At 38.0% G+C, this 21,372-nt stretch overlaps 1 protein-coding gene across 9 annotated transcripts in view; it reads left to right on the top strand.

Moving 5' to 3' along the window:
* Window positions 1-21,372, top strand: part of LOC105220178 (protein anoxia up-regulated) — an 80,762-nt gene that overhangs the window by 58,994 nt on the left and 396 nt on the right. For 5 of the 9 annotated variants that reach the window (XM_054225578.1, XM_054225581.1, XM_054225575.1 and 2 more), the window contains one exon: window positions 6,149-21,371. In XM_054225578.1, the coding sequence (XP_054081553.1) occupies window positions 6,149-6,968 (820 nt within the window). In that variant the 3' untranslated portion in view covers window positions 6,969-21,371. Of the gene's footprint in view, window positions 1-25; window position 21,372 lie in introns of those variants that run through there. The other 4 variants (XM_054225577.1, XM_054225576.1, XM_054225583.1 and 1 more) reach the window with 4 other exon arrangements.

The raw sequence follows: 21,372 nt of genomic DNA, 5'->3' as shown, positions 1-21,372 counted from the left end.
GAGAATATTTCAATTTTTTTTCCAGGTTGGCACAACTGTCAGCCACTATGATGTCAATTTTTATTGTTATGTGTCATTTAGTTTGTTTACGGCGTCATAAAGAACAAGTCAACCTTTGGTGTGCGTTGCGATTTTTATATGTCCCTATTTGAACGAATTATACCAATCGTAAACTTGAGTTTTCGAAATGGTTGAATCACCAAATGTTTTTTTCAACATTTCCAACGTTTTGGCACAAGAAATTTCGTTTGATTTGGTAGCAATGCGAGTTGAAGGAATTTTTGACAGGGATGCCAGAAGTAATACCGGTAAAAGTACATATGTATATGACAAAATCAGCGCGAAATACAATTTTAGGAAAATACACTGATAATATTAAATTGTGTGAAACTATTGTTTTGCTATTATTTGTTTTTACTAGATCAAATGACATCATTTACATTTAATATATTATATATTTTATGTTAATAAATTAATATATTTTGTTACATGAATTTATAAAAAATCATGTTTTTATTATCTTAATTATTTGTAATTAGTATATAAGTATATTTAGGTTAGTATATATAGGATATAGGTCCACTAGGAAACAGCATTTAAAAATAATATCTAAAACTTAAAATACCCAAAATTTATTTCTAAAATGCCCAATATATTTATTTAGATTTTTGGTTCTTGTCGGCGGTCCAAATAGGAGTGAAGTTATGGTGTAGAACACACTAGAACGCAAGCGTAGCGTTCTGACGCATCGTCCAGTTTTCGTCATTATTTAGTTCGGTCTAGTCTTATTTCTACATTCGGCCATCCTGTTTTCATTCGTCCTCGAATGATTTTGTCCATGTCTTCTTATGTCGATGTCTTTCTCGGCCCTTCGGTTTCACCCATCTTTTCTACTTCATATTTGTCATGGTGAAGTTTCTTCACTATCCTATACGGTCCTTAAAACTTTCCTTTCGGTTTCAACCCGTGTAGTTTTTCTCCCTCTGACGACGTCAATTATATGACTTCCGGCTTTCTTCCTGCACTTTTAAAATAGTTTCTTTTGCTACTTTTCGTTCTGTTTCGCGATTTTCATTTAAGTAATTTTTAACTGTATCTTCCAGTAGGTCCTTTAGCTCTGGCATGTTGACCATTCGCATGCCCAGTCCTGTTAATAACCTGAACGGAGACTGCGAGGGGGTGTATTGTTTATAAACTGTTGACCTTTTCTACATGTTTATACCAATTAGTTGGGGTTTCCGTACACAACTTCGACAACATAGGTATAACAATTTTATGAACTCTGCCCACTTGTCCGTTTCCTCTTGGAACCCTTGTTGTTATTAGTAAATGTTGTATATTCTCCTTTTGACAATATTCTCTAAACAAATTTGATATAAAAGCTGCTTCCCTTTTCTATCAGAAATAATACGTCTTTGGTTACCGAATACAGCTGTCTGCCTGTAGGGTACAACCACATAAATTTACTTAACGCACCCACCACCACCAATATATAATTGTACAACTTACTGGTAATTTCTAGTGGCCCTACGTGATCAATGTGAAATATTCCTAGTGGTATATCTTCTTTATCTATACTATTCAGGAATCCCTCTTTCTTTCCTGACTTCGGACTATCTGACAAACTTTACCCTTGACTAGGGGAATATAATACGACTGTTCTAACAGATCCAGAGTTTTCTTTATAGAGAAATGACCCTGTTTGTGTGCCAACTTAATAATTTCTTCCATTGGCTTCGGTACTACAATCAATTCCTTTGCATGATTAAAAAAAATGTACCTTGCATACTGCCTTTGTTCTTGCTTTAGCCGATATTTAAATAGTCTTCTAGTATTAAAGCGTCAACGTGGACCATTCTAGATCCTGCTCGATTTCATAGTTAAAGTCTTGAAGAAACAATGCCCATTTCGGAATTTTTGGCGGTACGTCTTTTTTGTCATTGTAAACGCATTGAAGTGTATACCTAATAGGTATATTTTCCATTTCTTTAAGGCCAATACCTCTAACTCATACGCAGAAAATTCTCTTCCACCTGCTTTGTTTTATCGTATTTTTTTGTCCAGTGTTGTAACTTGTATTTGGTTAAAACTATTATATGTTCTCAGTATGTCTTATTTCTACATATATACGTATGTATTAAGTGTAATTGTTAACATCTTCTAATTTAATACGTTAATATCCATATTATTATTCAGAAACATTATTTGGTGTATGGAAAATGAATTACTACAAATCACACTCAGCTTTTCTGATATGAAGTGCCTAACTTTTTAGAAAACTCTTTCTGAAGCAGCACTACTAGCTGGAATTACTAACAGACTACTGGCTGCCTTTTAAAGTAAAGGAAATTCAAATTGATGTAGATGCCACCACTGAAAGAAACTCAATTCATCATAATATAGGAAATTAGTCGCTTCGTATTTAATAACCTCGGTGTTGGTATTATTTTCCTCATTTAAAACTTCAGATTGATGTAGGATTAGTGTTAAAAGCAGCAATTTGCGAGTGGAGGGTTAGCAGATGTGCTTGGCTGATCGTGACCGTCCGCCTCGCTGATGAAACTTGACATTAGAGCCTTGTATTAGCTTTTTAAGTTCGTTGATTGAAACAAAAATACAACAAGTTTATAATACAGTACAGCGATGCAGCAACGAAATGAAAAATCGCTTACTAATTTATTGATTAGGTACATGAATGTTTAATCTTTTAAATAAAAAAACGCAAAAATTATTTATGTTTTACAAGCGTTAAGTAAAAACATGTTCGTATACCGCTAAACAAGCTCACAGCCAAAATGATGCACAAATGCTTACCTTTAGCGGCGACAGCTTGGCTCCGATTTTCGAATGCAAAGTAAATATTGTTATAAATGTGAGCTATCCTGGAATGATATTTAAGAGTTTTGACATTTTAGTATTGTCATTTGTAAAGTATATTTCAAAATGGGCCGCCAAACCAATATTGAAGTGTGCGAGTTAAGTCAACGCAATGTCGTGTAAATGGTGAAACTCAGTCCAGGAACTATTCGGCATATCATTTAATTTTTTGATCTTGAAAATCGTGTTCCAAATAAAATAAATCGACTCATAATAAAACATTGCACGGAAAATACGAGAAAATCCCTATTTAAGTGCTCCAACTTAAAGCAACGAAATGGAAAAAATCCTTGGGAAGGATAGTCATTTCAAAACCACAAGAACAATGTTTAGAGAAGCTTTTTAAATTACCGCACAGCCCGAAATAAACCATACATCAATGCTAAAACTCGAAGTTCTGGAATACCGTAATTTTTGCAGATGAGAGTAATTTCAACCACTTTACATCGGATAGGAATAGATATGTATGGACAAAACCAATTGCTAAGCTACAACCGCAAAATCTACGTAGTACCATAAAACATAGTGGAGTGTGTATCTGGACATTTGGAAACGAAATTTGCTACAAAATGCCAGGAAATAAAAAACTATTGATAACTTTCGGTACTATCAAGATAAAGATCTAAAGCACAAAATCAGAGTTGTGCAAAGTTGGCTTATTTGGAACTGTCCACATAGTACAAACACCAGCGCATTCTTCAGATTTGAATGCAATTGAGAAGGAAGGAAATTAGGAACGAGACATGCGAAAATACCAAATTAGAAATAAAGACGACCTGAAAAACGCCCTGCAAACAGCACGGAATAAAATTGCTCCAAACTATAGAAAGAAATTAGTAGAATCCATACTGAAACGTATGAAAGCAGTTATTGATAGTAAGTGGCATCCCACAAAGTACTAATCGACATAAAAATTTAGTTGTGTCCTTAAAAAATTGCAATATATTTTGCTTTTTACTGCATCATTTTCGCTGTGAGGTGCAATATTATACTGTAGCCAGTTTTTGTTGTAGATAAATAAAATAACTATAAAATCTGATTTTTCAAGCATAAATTTAATGTGTATATCTGCCGCTGTAAAGTGGTATTTAAAGTTTTTGGAAAATGTATATAGTTTTCTAGTACTAGTATTTCTTTACTTGTACTAGTATTTCTTGTACGATTGCATCACTTTGGCTGTAAGCCACAAGATTTTCCAAGACAACGGTGTCCAACAACTCATTTACATAGCTTTTTTTAAACTTACTTATAAAAGTTTACCCCTCATTTCTTGAACAAGTTTCTTTCAACCTGTATACGTGGGGAAGTATCAAAAGCAGCGTTGGATCATTTTCTCCTTCTAGATCTTTGGAATATTCTTCGAAAACCTCTAATACTTGTCTTGATAACTGTTGTTTACTTTGTAAAATGTTTTTAATTTCTGTCCAGTTTTTTTGGACTGAACAAGTAAAATGCAGTGTTCTACCTGATAGGTGAAATGCTTTTTAGCGAAGTTGTCAAACTGGAGTTCATTTAATTTAACACATTTACGCCGATTGTTTTCCTCTAAAAACAAAATCTAACAAATTCACTATCAAACAGAGTTTATTATTTACCTGTACATCTTTCTCCTTTAAATGCAGATAATGCAAAAAAAAATTAAACAATAAATATTTACAGATGGGTAATGGAGAAAGCAATTTTTAACATTACAAAAAAATGGCAAAAATATGTATTTTCTGCACAAAAAACAGAAGTAGTTGAAATGTATCTTAAAAGCCCGTAACATACGGCCATCAAAATACGGCGATACGTGACCTTGGCGTTTTGAAAAAAAACTTGTGAACAATTTTTTTATTTTCCATTTTATATATTTATTTTTGAAAAGTCATTTTGACAAAATATTTTAAAAACTTTTGTATATAAGCTCTCACCTAGGTTTGTTACCTATGTTTAGGTGTGTTCAGTGAAATACCAAAAAAAAATGCTGATATTGTTACCAGCAAAATACTACATTGCTCACATGGTAAAGTGCTGGTATTTGGTGACACACATCTGGTTTCTGTACTACGATGTGTACTACAATAAAAGCTCAAGAAACCATATACCAGCATGTGACACACATGTAGTATTGTACTATGTTTACATTTATCAGCTGATACAAATAAATTCAAGCAAAATATAATGATAAATAACAGGCAGGAAAATTGATCCTGACTTAGTTATAACTTCAAGCAATCTTAAAATATTATTGTCCAATATAATTATTACATATTACATATTATTACATACATATTTTTTTTATTTTACATATTTTTCACATATTTTTTTTTCAAATTTTGTTTTTTGATTTCAATTAATTTTGAATTTAATTTATTTTCTGTATGTCAAAATGTCAGAAAACATATGATTGTGGCAGAAGAGCTTAAAGCTTTCGGTATGTTCAATGCAATCCATTGTAGTACATTTCACAACACCACAAAATTTCAAAGGTTTCTAGAACTCTATTGTAGTACGCAACACCATTTGCTTTCAAACAAAATTCGGAAAACCGGTGATACACATATGGTTTCTGAAGCATACTACAATATGTACTACATGTCTGTCTCAGGTATTAGGGAACATTGACTTCTTAATATCCATCCTCATTATTTTGTTTCGGTAAAAGCAATAATTTTAAAATTACAATGAATACTGTTTAAATATACATAATTTACTTAGTTGGCGAATTCACAATGATCAGTTTTTGTTTCCGCGGCTTCCCTTGGCATTTAAGCAGCATTAACTACTGTAGGCCAATCACGTTTATTCTCAAACTCACGAATATAATCACCATGACCAGAATGCGCTATCAAAGGGATTTGAAAATTATAAACTGATACATCTATTTTAAAATACAATATACATACATATGTCTCTTTCGCATTTAAAATTAAATTTCCGATGTTCAATATCGTTAGTTTTTAATTTCGCCGAAATATTCATCATTATGTTATTTAACGTAGTATCTCCATTTTGTCATAATTTAATAAAATATTTATTTTTCGTAACACTCGCATCGACTACTGATTTTCGAAATATGATGCAATGTAACAAATACATTGTCATTAGGTCAGTGATTATGACTATAATCCAATAACAATTTTGTTGAATAACGAATATTTAATTTATTTGTAATATTTTTTAATATAAAGAGCATCCGAAAATATTTCATTGTTTTTTAGCATTTCTGTTTTCAACGAAGCATTACAAATATTTTATGGTTTATAAGTTCGAACATTTAATTTTGCAGAAAATCCAAGGAACAAACTAAGATAAAGCAAGATGAGGCAATTCTTAAAGCAGCCAAAGATGATGAACTTAAGGCCGAAAAAGCTCGATTAGCTGAAGAAGAACGATTAGCTGAAGAAGCACGATTAGCAGAAGAAGAACGATTAGCTGAAGAAGCACGATCAGCAGAAGAAGCGCGATTAGCAGAAGAAGCACGATTAGCTGAAGAAGCCCGATTAGCTGAAGAAACCCGATTAGCAGAAGCAGCACGATTAGCTGAAGAAACACGATTAGCAGAAGAAGACCGATTAGCTGAAGAAGCCCGATTAGCTGAAGAAGCTCGTTTGGCAGAAGAAGCCCGATTAGCAGAAGAACAGCGTATTGCTGAAGAAATTCGTTTGAAGAAAGCTGAAGAAGATAGGCTAGCTGAAGAATCACGTATAGCAGAGGAAGAAGCTCGAAAAGTGGAAGAAGCTCGCTTAGAAGAAGAAAAACGGCAGCGTGAGGAAGAAGTGATCCGTCTAGCAGAAATTGAAAAGCAAGCTGTTGATGAACAGGAGGGAGAGTTGGCACGTCAAGCAGCAGAACTAGCTGAAATAGCGCGCCAAGAAGCTGAACTTGCGGCACAAGAATTGCATGCCATGCAACATGAAAACCAAGTAGTTTCGACGGATTTAGATGACATAAGCGGAGTTTCAGTAGAACCCGTCGTAGAACAACCAGAGACTCCTGTCGAAGAAAATCGTAGAGAACCTATTATTGAACTATCTACTCAAATAGATGAACTTTCTTTTGCTGATGACACTACCGAAGCAGAGGAAGAAGATGATGAAGAGGAATGAAAAGGATCAAGCAATACAAATTCGCACTTAACCTGAAATTGAAGGAATAAAATTTTAATGAAAATGTGTTCAATATATTAATTTTGCTGAATTTTTGTAGCAGACTTTTTACAATACAAGGTTCCTCTTTTGTACTACTTACTAAATGTATTTCTTAAAAAAATGTGTTTGTTTTCAAAATAATTGAAAGACATTTTTAAACTTACTGACAAAAAAACTATCAAATAAAATTACTACGCAATTATTCGCCTTACATATGGATGTAGTTATCCTTTAGGAATTCAAAATATTCAAATTTCCAATTTACGGAGGGTCAGCGAGACCATATAAAATCTAATTGCAAACTTAAATGTGATGCATTAATTATTCCGGGTAATATTGTTTGTGGATATATCGGTTAAAAGCTGGTTGCTGAACATTCAATTTGTAAAGCCAATTATGTCGATGTTCAGGACAAATAAATATACATATGTACCGAGAGCTGAAGAGGGAAGCGAGACGCATTTGCAGACAAAAAAAGAAAGAGGCCGAAATGCGTGAGTATGAAGAGCTTGACAAGCTGGCTGACAGGGGTAATGCTCGAAAATTTTACGAAAAGATCCGGCGACTAACGGACGGTTTCAAGATCGGAGCACACTCCTGTAGGACCCCCAGAGGTGATATAGTTGTTGATGACCAGAGTATACTGTGTTTGTGGAGGGAACACTTCTCCAGCCTAAATGTAAGTGAAAGTACAACACCAGGAGATGGCGAACCCGATTCCCCAATCGACGACGATGGAACAGATGTTCCATTGCCCGACCGTGCCATTCCATTGTCCGGGCTGTTGCCGGCCGAGCTATTCAAATACGGCGGCGAAGAGCTAATAAGGTGCATGCATCAGCTTCTTTGCGGAATTTGGTCGGAAGAAAGCATGCCCGATGATTGGAATCTCAGTGTACTCTGCCCAATCCATAAAAAGGGAGACCCCACAATCTGCACCAACTATCGTGGGATAAGCCTCCTTAACATCGCTTATAAGGTTCTATCGAGCGTACTGTGTGAAAGACTAAAGCCCACCGTCAACAAACTGATTGGACCTTATCAGTGTGGCTTTAGACCTGGAAAATCAACAACTGACCAGATATTCACCATGCGCCAAATCTTGGAGAAGACCCGTGAAAAGAGGATCGACACACAGCATCTATATGTTGACTTAAAAGCTGCTTTCGACAGCACGAAAAGGAGGTACCTTTATGCCGCGATGTCTGAATTTTGTATCCCCGCAAAACTAATACGGCTGTGTAAAGTGATGTTGAGCAACACCATAGGCTCCGTCAGGATCGGGAAGGACCTCTCCAAGCCGTTCGATACCAAACGAGGTTTCAGACAAGGTGACTCGCTATCGTGTGACTTCTTTAACCTGATGCTGGAAAAAATACTTCGAACCGCAGAGCTAAACAGAGAAGGTACAATTTTTTATAAAAGTGTACAGCTACTGGCTGGAAAAAATACTTCGAACCGCAGAGCTAAACAAAGAAGGTACAATTTTTTATAAAAGTGTACAGCTACTGGCGTACGCCGATGATATCGATATCATTGGAAACAACAAGTTCTGCTTTTTCCCGCCTGGATAAGGAAGCGAAGCGAGTGGGTCTGGTGATGAACGAGGACGAGACGAAATATCTCCTGTCATCAAACAAACAGTCAGCGCATTCGCGTCTTGGCTCCCACGTCACTGTTGAAAGTAATAACTTTGAAGTTGTAGATAATTTCGTATACAACATCAACACCGATAATAATGTCAGCCTTGAAATCCAACGCAGAATCACTCTTGCCAACAGGTGCTACTATGGACTGAGTAGGCAAAGTCCTCTCCCAACGAACAAAAACTAAACTCTCCCAACGAACAAAAACAAAAACTAAACTAAAAAACCACTGCGTGGCGCGCTGTTGTGGACTCGGCTATAACCGCGTAAGCGGTTTCTTCGCCAGTCAAGAAGAAGAAGTTTGTATGTACATATGTACATATAATATGTATATCACATCCATATGTAGCCTACGTACACATAATGGTTGTTTGTAAGTCCTAAAACTAAACGAGTTAGATATAGAGTCATGGTATGGAGTAAAGACGAAATCCGGATGTTGTTCTGTCCGTCCGTACAAGCGATAACTTGAGTACAAATTGATTGAGATATCTAAATGAGAATTGGTACACGAGTTCCTTGGCACCATAAGAAGGTTGCTTTCATAGATGGCCAAAATCGGACTACTGCCATGCCCACAAAATGGCGAAAACCGAAAACTTATAAAGTGCCATAACAAAGCCATATATAAAGATAGGAAAGTAAAATTTGGTACAAAAGGTCATATATCTCGGAAACCAGTTGTATCAACACTTCATTATATAGTAGGAAAAGGAAAGAAATCGGATTATAACCACGTCTACCTCCCGTACAGATGTTATGGTGAACATTCAATAAAGTGCGTTAATCCAGTCAGAAAAATACCGGAAACCTCAAATTTCAAGGTAAAGATTGTACAGAAGGGATGCACTTATGCGTTAAAAACCATATCAACCAATTTCAACGAATTTCGGTTCACAATAATTTCATGGCATCCCAATGTTAAAGTTTGAAAGTGGGCAAAATGGGTTAACAACCTCAACAACTTTACAATATATACATTATACATATTACTTTGCAAGCTTTGCACAAATGCTACATTTCGTATCGCATGCCCCGTATAAACATCGATGAATTCGAACTAGAACTTTTCAGTGCCTCAGATATCGACATGAGGACTTCAAAGCTTGCGGCTAATTTTTTATTGAAAATCTGTCAGATATTTTAAGAAATTCAAAGAAGATGTGTTCCTTTTAACAGTCTGTTCCAAAAATGGGCAAAATCAGCGCAATATTTCCTGTAAACTACATATACCAAATATACGGAATTTCAAACTTCCAGTTGACTTACATTCAGCGTTATAAGTCTACATGCAGCTAATACAAAAATGTTTCACTAGTTAATCAAAAAATAGGGTATTGACTTCACAAAAAAATATGTAAACATTCCAAAGAAGTTCGGAAACAATGTTTTTTTTTTCTATGAATCAAAGTACTGAATATTTGGCATAAACGGTTGTAAATTGTTTGGCAGGTGAAGCATACAACAAAAATGAACTATGCCCAACTGTAAAGCACGTAAGTAAGGGTGTGATGGTTTAGGTTAGATGGTTTGTTTGCCAACCACTGGCACCGGCAACTTAGAGTTTGTGGAGACAACAATGGATAGGCATATTAATTTAGACATTTTAAGGCATGATATTAGATCGAGCACTGAAAATTTAGGTTTGAAAAATGGGTATTATTTCCAACAAAATAAAGTTCCCAAGAACGGTTCCCGTTTGACTTTTTATTCTTTTTAGGCAACAAAAGAGAAATATATTTTTCCAAAAAAAAGGAATATACAATCAATTTTAATTTTGTTTATTTTTCATCTTTCAGGTACACGAGGATAGGAATAATATATTAAGATATTAGACATTAAATTTGGTATCAATTTATACATTTAACAAATATTGGATATTCTTCAGGTTTATGTGCTTATATCACACTAAATATATTGAAAGTGTTGTTCCCCGTACTCACCTTGAATTTCAATATTCATACGTAAAATGATTAATCACTCAAATGCATTTAAATTATATTTTCAGATTCGTTTTACTTTACAGGTTTTTAGATTAGCGACAAGGTAAGTATAAATTCAATATATTTATTATCAAGTCTACTTTATTTACAGATTTCTTTGATTGGCGCAAAAAAAGGTAAGACAACTCGGTGTGTATACACTGCGAATATAATAAGTTTATATAGGATTTCACTCTCGGTTGCGACCACGGACGGCACGATTTGACTTTGATGAAACTCGGCAACAGACTGTCTGTGAGCGATCTTGTATTGACATAACAAGGCAAAAAAGGGTAATCAGCGGGATCGGTCCTCCTTCCCTTTCGTTCCTTTTGGGGTGGTGTTCTCATGTGTAGTGTAGGCGTCGTATAGTGATGTGGATGTTAAGTGGTGGTGTGATAATGTGGGGAGCGTGGTGAATGTGCCGTGTCAGTGTTGTGTGTTGGAGTAAAAATGTGGTGTGATGGTGTGTTTGGTTGAGGGGGCTATGACTCATTTAGACATCCCGGTCCCCTAGGCGACTAATTAGCCTAGTAGACGTTGCAGTTGCTGCAAAGTGGCCACCATATTGGTGGACGGCGGCGCGTGGATTCCGGCGTCGACTACAAGATTGCCGTGGTTGCCTCCATGCAACATGGTTCGCCTGTGGGCGTCGGTTCGTACCTGCTCGCGTGATGCACGGGCAGCGGTTGGTGGCGCTGTGGCTGCAGGGTTTCGAGTAACTGGGGCATATCGCTATCGATATTTAGCTGTCAAAATAGTATTAATATTATATGCGTGTTGTAAATATTGATATGTTAGTTGGTGCTACGTTATGTAGCACGCGTTGGCCGTCATGTGGATCGAGGATTTATAATTTGTTTTGATAGTTTCATTAATTATTCATGATTTATTTTATGGGTTTATTGTTTTCGTTTTAGGTTTCTATTTTATCGGCTGTCATAGCATAGTTTAACGAGCGGCCCTTCCATTTTGCGTACGGAAATCGACTATGCGAATATGACCGGCGCCGTGGTCAAGTTTCTCTATGCGGCCAAGCCGCCATTCACAATCTCCAAGCTTAGGCGCATTTTCTAGTATTTTCCACCGGTACCTTCTGTGGAGGTCCTTTAAATAATCCTCTTTCCATCGAAGACTGAAATCATGATGGAAGATTTTGATTCTTCACCATCTGTTTAAAAAGGAAAGCGGCTCCACGCTTGGCTCAGGTGTGACCAGAATGGGCGCTCCTTTGTGTGAGGGATGTAAAGTCTGATGGATCTTACGAGAGGGTAGCGGGAGGCCGTGAGTTGAGAACGGCTTCAATTCTTGTTAACAATGTCGTAAATTCTTCATAATTAAATTTGTAGGTGCCAGCTAGCTTAGTGAAATGAGATTTGAAACTTTTTACAGCTTTTCCTATAAACCACCCATGTGTGGAGCGCTTGGGGGGATAAACTGCCAATTGGTGCCTTGGGGAGCATATTTTTGTATAATGTCAGGAGAGACTTGTTTTATGAAATCCACAAACTGTATTTCTGTGGCTCTTTGAGCCCCGATTAACGTTTTACCATTATCGGTCATGATTTTTGATGGAAAGCCACGTCTTCCGACAAAGCGAGCAAATGCCGCGAGAAAAGCCTCCTTCGTCAGATTGGTACATAGCTCAAGGTGCACTGCTTTTGTCGTTAAAAAGATAAAGACAGCCACATAGCATTTCACGAGAGTGGGAGACCTTAGCATAGACGCCTTTATTTGAAAAGGCGCAGCAAATTCGGCACCTGTAGTGGTGAAAGGCAGAGCGTAATTGCAGCGTTCAGGTGGAATTGCTGCCATAATCTGCGATGTCGAACCTTTCTTGTGTTTATTGACGTGTGCCTATCTTAGCTGCTTCAAAATAGTGGTCCGAGTCGGTGTTGGGACCACGAAGCCTACGCACATCAAAAACACTGGAGACATGTCGTCCAAGTAGCTTGATGGAATTCTTATGCTAGAATCTAGTACTACAGACGACCATATTTCGGGCTCCAGCGAAGTCGATCAGTCTCAGACCGTTTGGCGATGTTTCGTCATGGAGGCTGAATTTTCCGACTGTTGTGCCAAAGACACCTTCTTTACCCACCCTAGGATTGAAACCAAGCACGATTTTGACATCGTGGCGGGGGCAGCGCTCATAGGTACGTTCTAGGCGCTCATAGAAGGTATCTGCGATCACTTCGTCCTTCTCTTCCGTCGGGGCGCAAATCAGCGATATGTTGAAGAACCTCGCTTTGATGCGGATTGTGGCTAGACGTTCATACACCGGAGTAAACGTCAGGGCTCGAGACGGAGTCTCTCTCCCACCACGAATCCCACACCGAATTTGCGCTCCTTTATATGGCCGCTGTAGTAGATGTCACAAGGACCCACCCACCTTCTTCCGTCCTTGTCCCGTCCATCGCATTTCTTTTATTGCGGTGATGTCAGCCTTTACTCTTACGAGGACATCAACCAGCTGGGCAGAGGCACCTTCCCAATTAAGGGTTCGGACATTCCAGGTGCATGCCCTTAAATCATAGTCCTTTATACGTTTGCTGTGGTCGTCATCGAAAGGGGGGTGCCTCATCCGAGGCTGTTTCTTCTTATTCATTGGTTATTCGTTTTTATGTGGTGGGTCCCAAACCCTACCATAACCGCATAGGCGGAATTCGCCTTCTCACTTTAGCTCGCTTCCAGACGGATATCTGTTGGCTACCCAGAGGATACTTGGTCAAAGACCGGAAGTCGTGAGCTGCTTGAGCCACATGCAAAAGAATCGTTTCTGGCCACTCCCAAGAGCATTAAATCTGGTTGGAGTGAGGGTCCCGTGAATAGAATATCATTGAGGGAATTCCCCGAGCTAGTGGCTTTTGAGGCATTGAACACAACTCTAACTTTTGTTGTTTTTTTGTCTGGCTTCACTACTGCATGATGTGGCAAGTAGAATGAGTGGTAATCTAAGCGAGTGTGGAAAATTGTTGTTTTCGTGGCAGTCGTACGACGTACCGACCGTTTTCTGATCTTGTAGTTGTGGCTTTGTAAAAGTCTTCACAATACTGATCTTCTGGTGTTGTAATCGATATGGAGTGGAGTTCTTCTAACTCCCAATATTTCTTCAACTTCAGTTGTCAAGGTGTTAACTGTTTCGGTAACTAGTCCACTTAGTATCCTCTTAGCGCTTATCCACTTAGGGGGAAATGAGGGTAATGTGGGAGAATTTATTAGAGTTCTTTATAACTTTTCCACTCATTCCCGTAACTTCAAATTTTGCTTGCTTCGTTGGCAGTTTTAGTTTATTTTGTGCCTTAGACGCTATGAATGATCATTGTGATCCTTGGTCTATCAAGGCCCTATGTTTGAACAGTTCTCCTAGGTGTTCGATGGAGACGACTGCTGTGGGTAGTAATACCCTACTTTGGCTTTGGCTGTGCTGTCTCTTTTGATAATAAACACAGTTGAATTTGCTTTCGCAATTATTTGGATTATGTGCATGGGACAAGCAGTTTGTACAGATTCGTTTTGATCTGACAAAGTTGTTCCTTTCGTTAATATTTAATTTTTTAATATTCCTCCCTCCGTTGCATACTACAGTGATCCCCGCTTAAGTGCCCCTCCGTTTAAGTGCCTTTCCCGCTTAAGTAACCATATTTTGCGGCATCGTTATTTTTCTCTCAATTTACATATAAAATTGCCCTCTTAGCCTCCGTTTAAATGCCTTTCCCGCTTAAATGCCTGCAATATTTAAGCCAGAAAACAAAATTGTTTGCAAATTTCCTCTTTTAAGTGCCTTTTAATATTTTTGACATAGAATGCGCTGAGTATTGTCAAAAGTAAAACATCTACATAGTTTTTTCCATATTTATTGTTATTAGAAAGTATTTTTGTTATTAATTAGAAATAAGTGTACTTTTCATTCTAAAAGAAAAAATATTAGTTCGATATATTTGGGAAAAGGCTTGGTAAGTACCTCGAGGCACTTAAGCGGAATTCATTTAAGTGCCTTTCCCTCTTAAGTGTCTCAAAGCTCGTGCTCGCTCGTTCAAGGTAAAGATTGTACAGAAGGGATGCACTTATGCGTTAAAAACCATATCAACCAATTTCAACGAATTTCGGTTCACAATAATTTTATGGCATCCCAATGTTAAAGTTTGAAAGTTGGCAAAATGGGTTAACAACCTCAACAACTTTACAATATATACATTATACATATTACTTTGCAAGCTTTGCACAAATTCTACATTTCGTATCGGCTAATTTTTTATTGAAAATCTGTCAGATATTTTAAGAAATTCAAAGAAGATGTGTTCCTTTTAACAGTCTGTTCCAAAAATGGGCAAAATCAGCGCAATATTTCCTGTAAACTACGTATACCAAATATACGGAATTTCAAACTTCCAGTTGACTTACATTCAGCGTTATAAGTCTACATGCAGCTAATACAAAAATGTTTCACTAGTTAATCAAAAAATAGGGTATTGACTTCACAAAAAAATATGTAAACATTCCAAAGAAGTTCGGAAACAATGTTTTTTTTTCCTATGAATCAAAGTACTGAATAGTTCATACAACAAAAATGAACTATGTCCAACTGTAAAGCACTTAGGTGGGGGTTTGATGGTTTAGGTTAGATGGTTTGTTTGCCAACCACTGGCACCGGCAACTTAGAGTTTGTGGAGACAACAATGGATAGGCATATTAATTTAGACATTTTAAAGCATGATATTAGATCGAGCACTGAAAATTTAGGTTTGAAAAATGGGTATTATTTCCAACAAAATAAAGATCCCAAGAACGGTTCCCGTTTGACTTTTTATTCTTTTTAGGCAACAAAAGAGAAATATATTTTTCCAAAAAAAAAAGGAATATACAATCAATTTTAATTTTGTTTATTTTTCATCTTTCAGGTACATGAGGATATGGTATCATTTTATACATTTAACAAATATTGGATATTCTTCAGGTTTATGTGCTTATATCACACTAAATATATTGAAAGTGTTGTTCCCCGTACTCACCTTGAATTTCAATATTCATACGTAAAATGATTAATCACTCAAATGCATTTAAATTATATTTTCAGATTCGTTTTACTTTACAGGTTTTTAGATTAGCGACAAGGTAAGTATAAATTCAATATATTTATTATCAAGTCTACTTTATTTACAGATTTCTTTGATTGGCGCAAAAAAAGGTAAGACAACTCGGTGTGTATATACTGCGAATATAATAAGTTTATATAGGATTTCACTCTCGGTTGCGACCACGGACGGCACGATTTGACTTTGATGAAACTCGGCAACAGACTGTCTGTGAGCGATCTTGTATTGACATAACAAGGCAAAAAAGGGTAATCAGCGGGATCGCTCCTCCCTCCCTTTCGTTCCTTTTGGGGTGGTGTTCTCATGTGTAGTGTAGGCGTCGTATAGTGATGTGGATGTTAAGTGGTGGTGTGATGATGTGGGGAGCGTGGTGAATGTGCCGTGTCAGTGTTGTGTGTTGGAGTAAAAATGTGGTGTGATGGTGTGTTTGGTTGAGGGGGCTATGACTCATTTAGACATCCCGGTCCCCTAGGCGACTAATTAGCCTAGTAGACGTTGCAGTTGCTGCAAAGTGGCCACCATATTGGTGGACGGCGGCGCGTGGATTCCGGCGTCGACTACAAGATTGCCCGCGTGATGCACGGGCAGCGGTTGGTGGCGCTGTGGCTGCAGGGTTTTGAGTAACTGGGGCATATCGCTATCGATATTTAGCTGTCAAAATAGTATTAATATTATATGCGTGTTGTAAATATTGATATGTTAGTTGGTTCTACGTTATGTAGCACGCGTTGGCCGTCATGTGGATCGAGGATTTATAATTTGTTTTGATAGTTTCATTAATTATTTATGATTTATTTTATGGGTTTATTGTTTTCGTTTTAGGTTTCTATTTTATCGGCTGTCATAGCATAGTTTAACGAGCGGCCCTTCCATTTTGCGTACGGAAATCGACTATGCGAATATGACCGGCGCCGTGGTCAAGTTTCTCTATGCGGCCAAGCCGCCATTCACAATCTCCAAGCTTAGGCGCATTTTCTAGTATTTTCCACCGGTACCTTCTGTGGAGGTCCTTTAAATAATCCTCTTTCCATCGAAGACTGAAATCATGATGGAAGATTTTGATTCTTCACCATCTGTTTAAAAAGGAAAGCGGCTCCACGCTTGGCTCAGGTGTGACCAGAATGGGCGCTCCTTTGTGTGAGGGATGTAAAGTCTGATGGATCTTACGAGAGGGTAGCGAGAGGCCGTGAGTTGAGAACGGCTTCAATTCTTGTTAACAATGTCGTAAATTCTTCATAATTAAATTTGTAAGTGCCAGCTAGCTTAGTGAAATGAGATTTGAAGCTTTTTACAGCTTTTCCTATAAACCACCCATGTGTGGAGCGCTTGGGGGGATAAACTGCCAATTGGTGCCTTGGGGAGCATATTTTTGTATAATGTCAGGAGAGACTTGTTTTATGAAATCCACAAACTGTATTTCTGTGGCTCTTTGAGCCCCGATTACCGTTTTACCATTATCTCTCATGATTTTTGATGGAAAGCCACGTCTTCCGACAAAGCGAGCAAATGCCGCGAGAAAAGCCTCCTTCGTCAGATTGGTACATAGCTCAAGGTGCACTGCTTTTGTCGTTAAAAAGATAAAGACAGCCACATAGCATTTCACGAGAGTGGGAGACCTTAGCATAGACGCCTTTATTTGAAAAGGCCCAGCAAAGTCGGCACCTGTAGTGGTGAAAGGCAGAGCGTAATTGCAGCGTTCAGGTGGAATTGCTGCCAAATCTGCGATGTCGAAACTTTCTTGTGTTTATTGACGTGTGCGCTTTTCTACACAGAGGTGGCTGCCTATCTTAGCTGATTCAAAATAGTGGTCCGAGTCGGTGTTGGGACCACGAAGCGTACGCACATCAAAAACACTGGAGACATGTCGTCCAAGTAGCTTGATGGAATTCTTATGCTAGAATCTAGTACTACAGACGACCATATTTCGGGCTCCAGCGAAGTCGATCAGTCTCAGACCGTTTGGCGATGTTTCGTCATGGATGCTGAATTTTCCGACTGTTGTGCCACAGACACCTTCTTTACCCACCCTAGGATTGAAATCGCCAAGCACGATTTTGAAATCGTGGCGGGGGCAGCGCTCATAGGTACGTTCTAGGCGCTCATAGAAGGTATCTGCGATCACTTCGTCCTTCTCTTCCGTCGGGGCGCAATTCAGCGATATGTTGAAGAACCTCGCTTTGATCCGGATTGTGGCTAGACGTTCATACACCGGAGTAAATGTCAGGGCTCGAGACGGAGTCTCTCTCCCACCACGAATCCCACACCGAATTTGCGCTCCTTTATATGGCCGCTGTAGTAGATGTCACAAGGACCCACCCACCTTCTTCCGTCCTTGTCCCGTCCATCGCATTTCTTTTATTGCGGTGATGTCAGCCTTTACTCTTACGAGGACATCAACCAGCTGGGCAGAGGCACCTTCCCAATTAAGGGTTCGGACATTCCAGGTGCATGCCCTTAAATCATAGTCCTTTATACGTTTGCTGTGGTCGTCATCGAAAGGGGGGTGCCTCATCCGAGGCTGTTTCTTCTTATTCATTGGTTATTCGTTTTTATGTGGTGGGTCCCAAACCCTACCATAACCGCATAGGCGGAATTCGCCTTCTCACTTTAGCTCGCTTCCAGACGGATATCTGTTGGCTACCCAGAGGATACTTGGTCAAAGACCGGAAGTCGTGAGCTGCTTGAGCCACATGCAAAAGAATCGTTTCTGGCCACTCCCAAGAGCATTAAATCTGGTTGGAGTGGGGGTCCCGTGAATAGAATAGCTAGTGGCTTTTGAGGCATTGAAAACAACTCTAACTTTTGTTGTTTTTTTGTCTGGCTTCACTACTGCATGATGTGGCAAGTAGAATGAGTGGTAACCTAAGCGAGTGTGGAGAATTGTTGTTTTCGTGGCAGTCGTACGACGTACCGACCGTTTTCTGATCTTGTAGGTGTGGCTTTGTAAAAGTCTTCACAATACTGATCTTCTGGTGTTGTAATCGATATGGAGGGGAGTTCTTCTAACTCCCAATATTTCTTCAACTTCAGTTGTCAAGGTGTTAACTGTTTCGGTAACTAGTCCACTTAGTATCCTCTTAGCGCTTATCCACTTAGAGGGAAATGAGGGTAATGTGGGAGAATTTATTAGAGTTCTTTATAACTTTTCCACTCATTTCCGTAACTTCAAATTTTGCTTGCTTCGTTGGCAGTTTTAGTTTATTTTGTGCCTTAGACGCTATGAATGATCATTGTGATCCTTGGTCTATCAAGGCCCTATGTTTGAACAGTTCTCCTAGGTGTTCGATGGAGACGACTGCTGTGGGTAGTAATACCCTACTTTGGCTTTGGCTGTGCTGTCTCTTTTGATAATAAACACAGTTGAATTTGATTTCGCAATTATTTGGATTATGTGCATGGGACAAGCAGTTTGTACAGATTCGTTTTGATCTGACAAAGTTGTTCCTTTCGTTAATATTTAATTTTTTAATCTTCCTCCCTCCGTTGCAGACTACAGTGATCCCCGCTTAAGTGCCCCTCCGTTTAAGTGCCTTTCCCGCTTAAGTAACCATATTTTGCGGCATCGTTATTTTTTCTCTCAATTTACATATAAAATTGCCCTCTTAGCCTCCGTTTAAATGCCTTTCCCGCTTAAATGCCTGCAATATTTAAGCCAGAAAAACAAAATTGTTTGCAAATTTCCTCTTTTAAGTGCCTTTTAATATTTTTGACATATTTAGAATGCGCTGAGTATTGTCAAAAGTAAAACATCTACATAGTTTTTTCCATATTTATTGTTATTAGAAAGTATTTTTGTTATTAATAAGAAATAAGTGTACTTTTCATTCTAAAAGAAAAAATATTAGTTCGATATATTTTGGAAAAGGCTTGGTAAGTACCTCGAGGCACTTAAGCGGGATTCATTTAAGTGCCTTTCCCTCTTAAGTGTCTCAAAGCTCGTGCATGTTAAAAGGGGGCACTTAAGCGGGGATTACTGTATTGTGGTTTGAAGAAGCTTCTGTTCAGATTGTTGTTGCTATTGACTCTTCTGTTTAGGTCGTATTTAACGTTTTTAGTTCTCACTATTTTTTATATCACAACAATATCAATTTCAACTACCCAAAGTTATGAAATCTTTCATTTGTTGCCACGTAAAATAACGGTTTATCTGTTAATACTGCGGTGCGTATATTAACCAGAATGGTGTCCCAATTGTGTGTAGAAATATTTAGTGTCAATAGAACCGACAAACAGTTTGAAACAGTGGATTCTTGTTTTAAGATTTTTTCACTTGTTTCTTTTTGAATTTTAGGCAAATTCATCAATATCGTCACTTGTTTATCGACCAATATTCTTTCGTTTTCGTATTTTGCTTTTAGAGCTTCCCAAGCCAAATTGAAATTGCCGTCATATAGAGCGAACTGTTTAACTATTACACCTGCTCACCACGCCTGACCATCAGTTTTGTATCTGAGGTGATACAATTTTTGCGCTTGTGATAATTTTGGATGGCTTATGTACACGGCGATAAACTTGTCCCGGAAGGACGGCTATTGTTCATAATCTCCATGAAACATTTCTGTATCGCATGCTGGCACTTTGAGGTGAATGCCTGAACTTGCCTCTGGGCCTTGTAATTGTGTCAGTTCTACTTTTCTGCCGATTCAGAATTGTCTTGAATCGACGAGATGCAAATCGAGTGCAGTATCTTATTAGGCAGTCACTCTCAGAAATGAATTTATAGTGTCTTTATGAATTTATTAGATATGTCTTTCCAACTTTTTGTAGCATCTTGCTTAGAGAGTGTAGCTTCTGCCGGTGTCGTCAGATAACATTTTAGGGATTTTTAAAAATTGTAGCTTTTGAGTGCTCATTTAGAAGGTGTTAAATGTTAAAATATATGTTTCAGTGTAAACTGATATAGATAATATACCGAAAACTGGCACAATTGTGGCAAGCAATGCCGACCACTGTTTGCAACGAACAATAATTAAGCATATTCAGAAACGGGCACCACCACAATCAAACGAGCATCACAAAATGAGATTGTGTTACAGCACTTACTGTGGGACCAAGCGTCAATAAATAAAAAATAAAAACCGGCCGATATTACAAGCTTACGCGCATTTTATTAATTTATTCACATAGAAAAACCTTATTTACAAACGTGCACATATTCGTATTGTGCAATCGTGTGGCATAGACCTACTCGCTTAACCTCTGCAAGCAGACGGAATATTTTTGATCGCTGATGTGCTGAACACATAGAAGACGACAAGCAACGAGCGACATCTGAGAAATATTAAAATACACGCGTTCTTATGGGCATAGATTTTTTGACAACAGCACGACTACGCGACAACAGGCTTGTAGTTGTTGTTGCCGCTAAATTAAAAATGTTTCTAATTTTGTCGACGACAATGGGCAGCTGTAGAATTGCCACTAATATGTGAAATGTAAAATTATTAAAAGTTATACCAAATATGACGTTATTTTGCCAATTAAAATTTTATATTTCAGAATTAACTATGGATTTCGATGAAGCGTTAATAGAAGAAGTGCGTCATCCCCACTTTTAAAAGATCATGGTGATGGTGATTATAAAAATTTGCGAAAGAAGGACCACGCGTGGAGGGAAGTCGGAGTCGAAATTGGGTGG

The sequence above is a fragment of the Zeugodacus cucurbitae genome, chromosome 2 (genome assembly GCF_028554725.1).
Source record: "Zeugodacus cucurbitae isolate PBARC_wt_2022May chromosome 2, idZeuCucr1.2, whole genome shotgun sequence".
Lineage (NCBI taxonomy): Eukaryota > Metazoa > Arthropoda > Insecta > Diptera > Tephritidae > Zeugodacus > Zeugodacus cucurbitae.
Note: the sequence above shows the minus strand (reverse complement) of the source record. Positions and strands in the feature narration are given on the sequence as shown.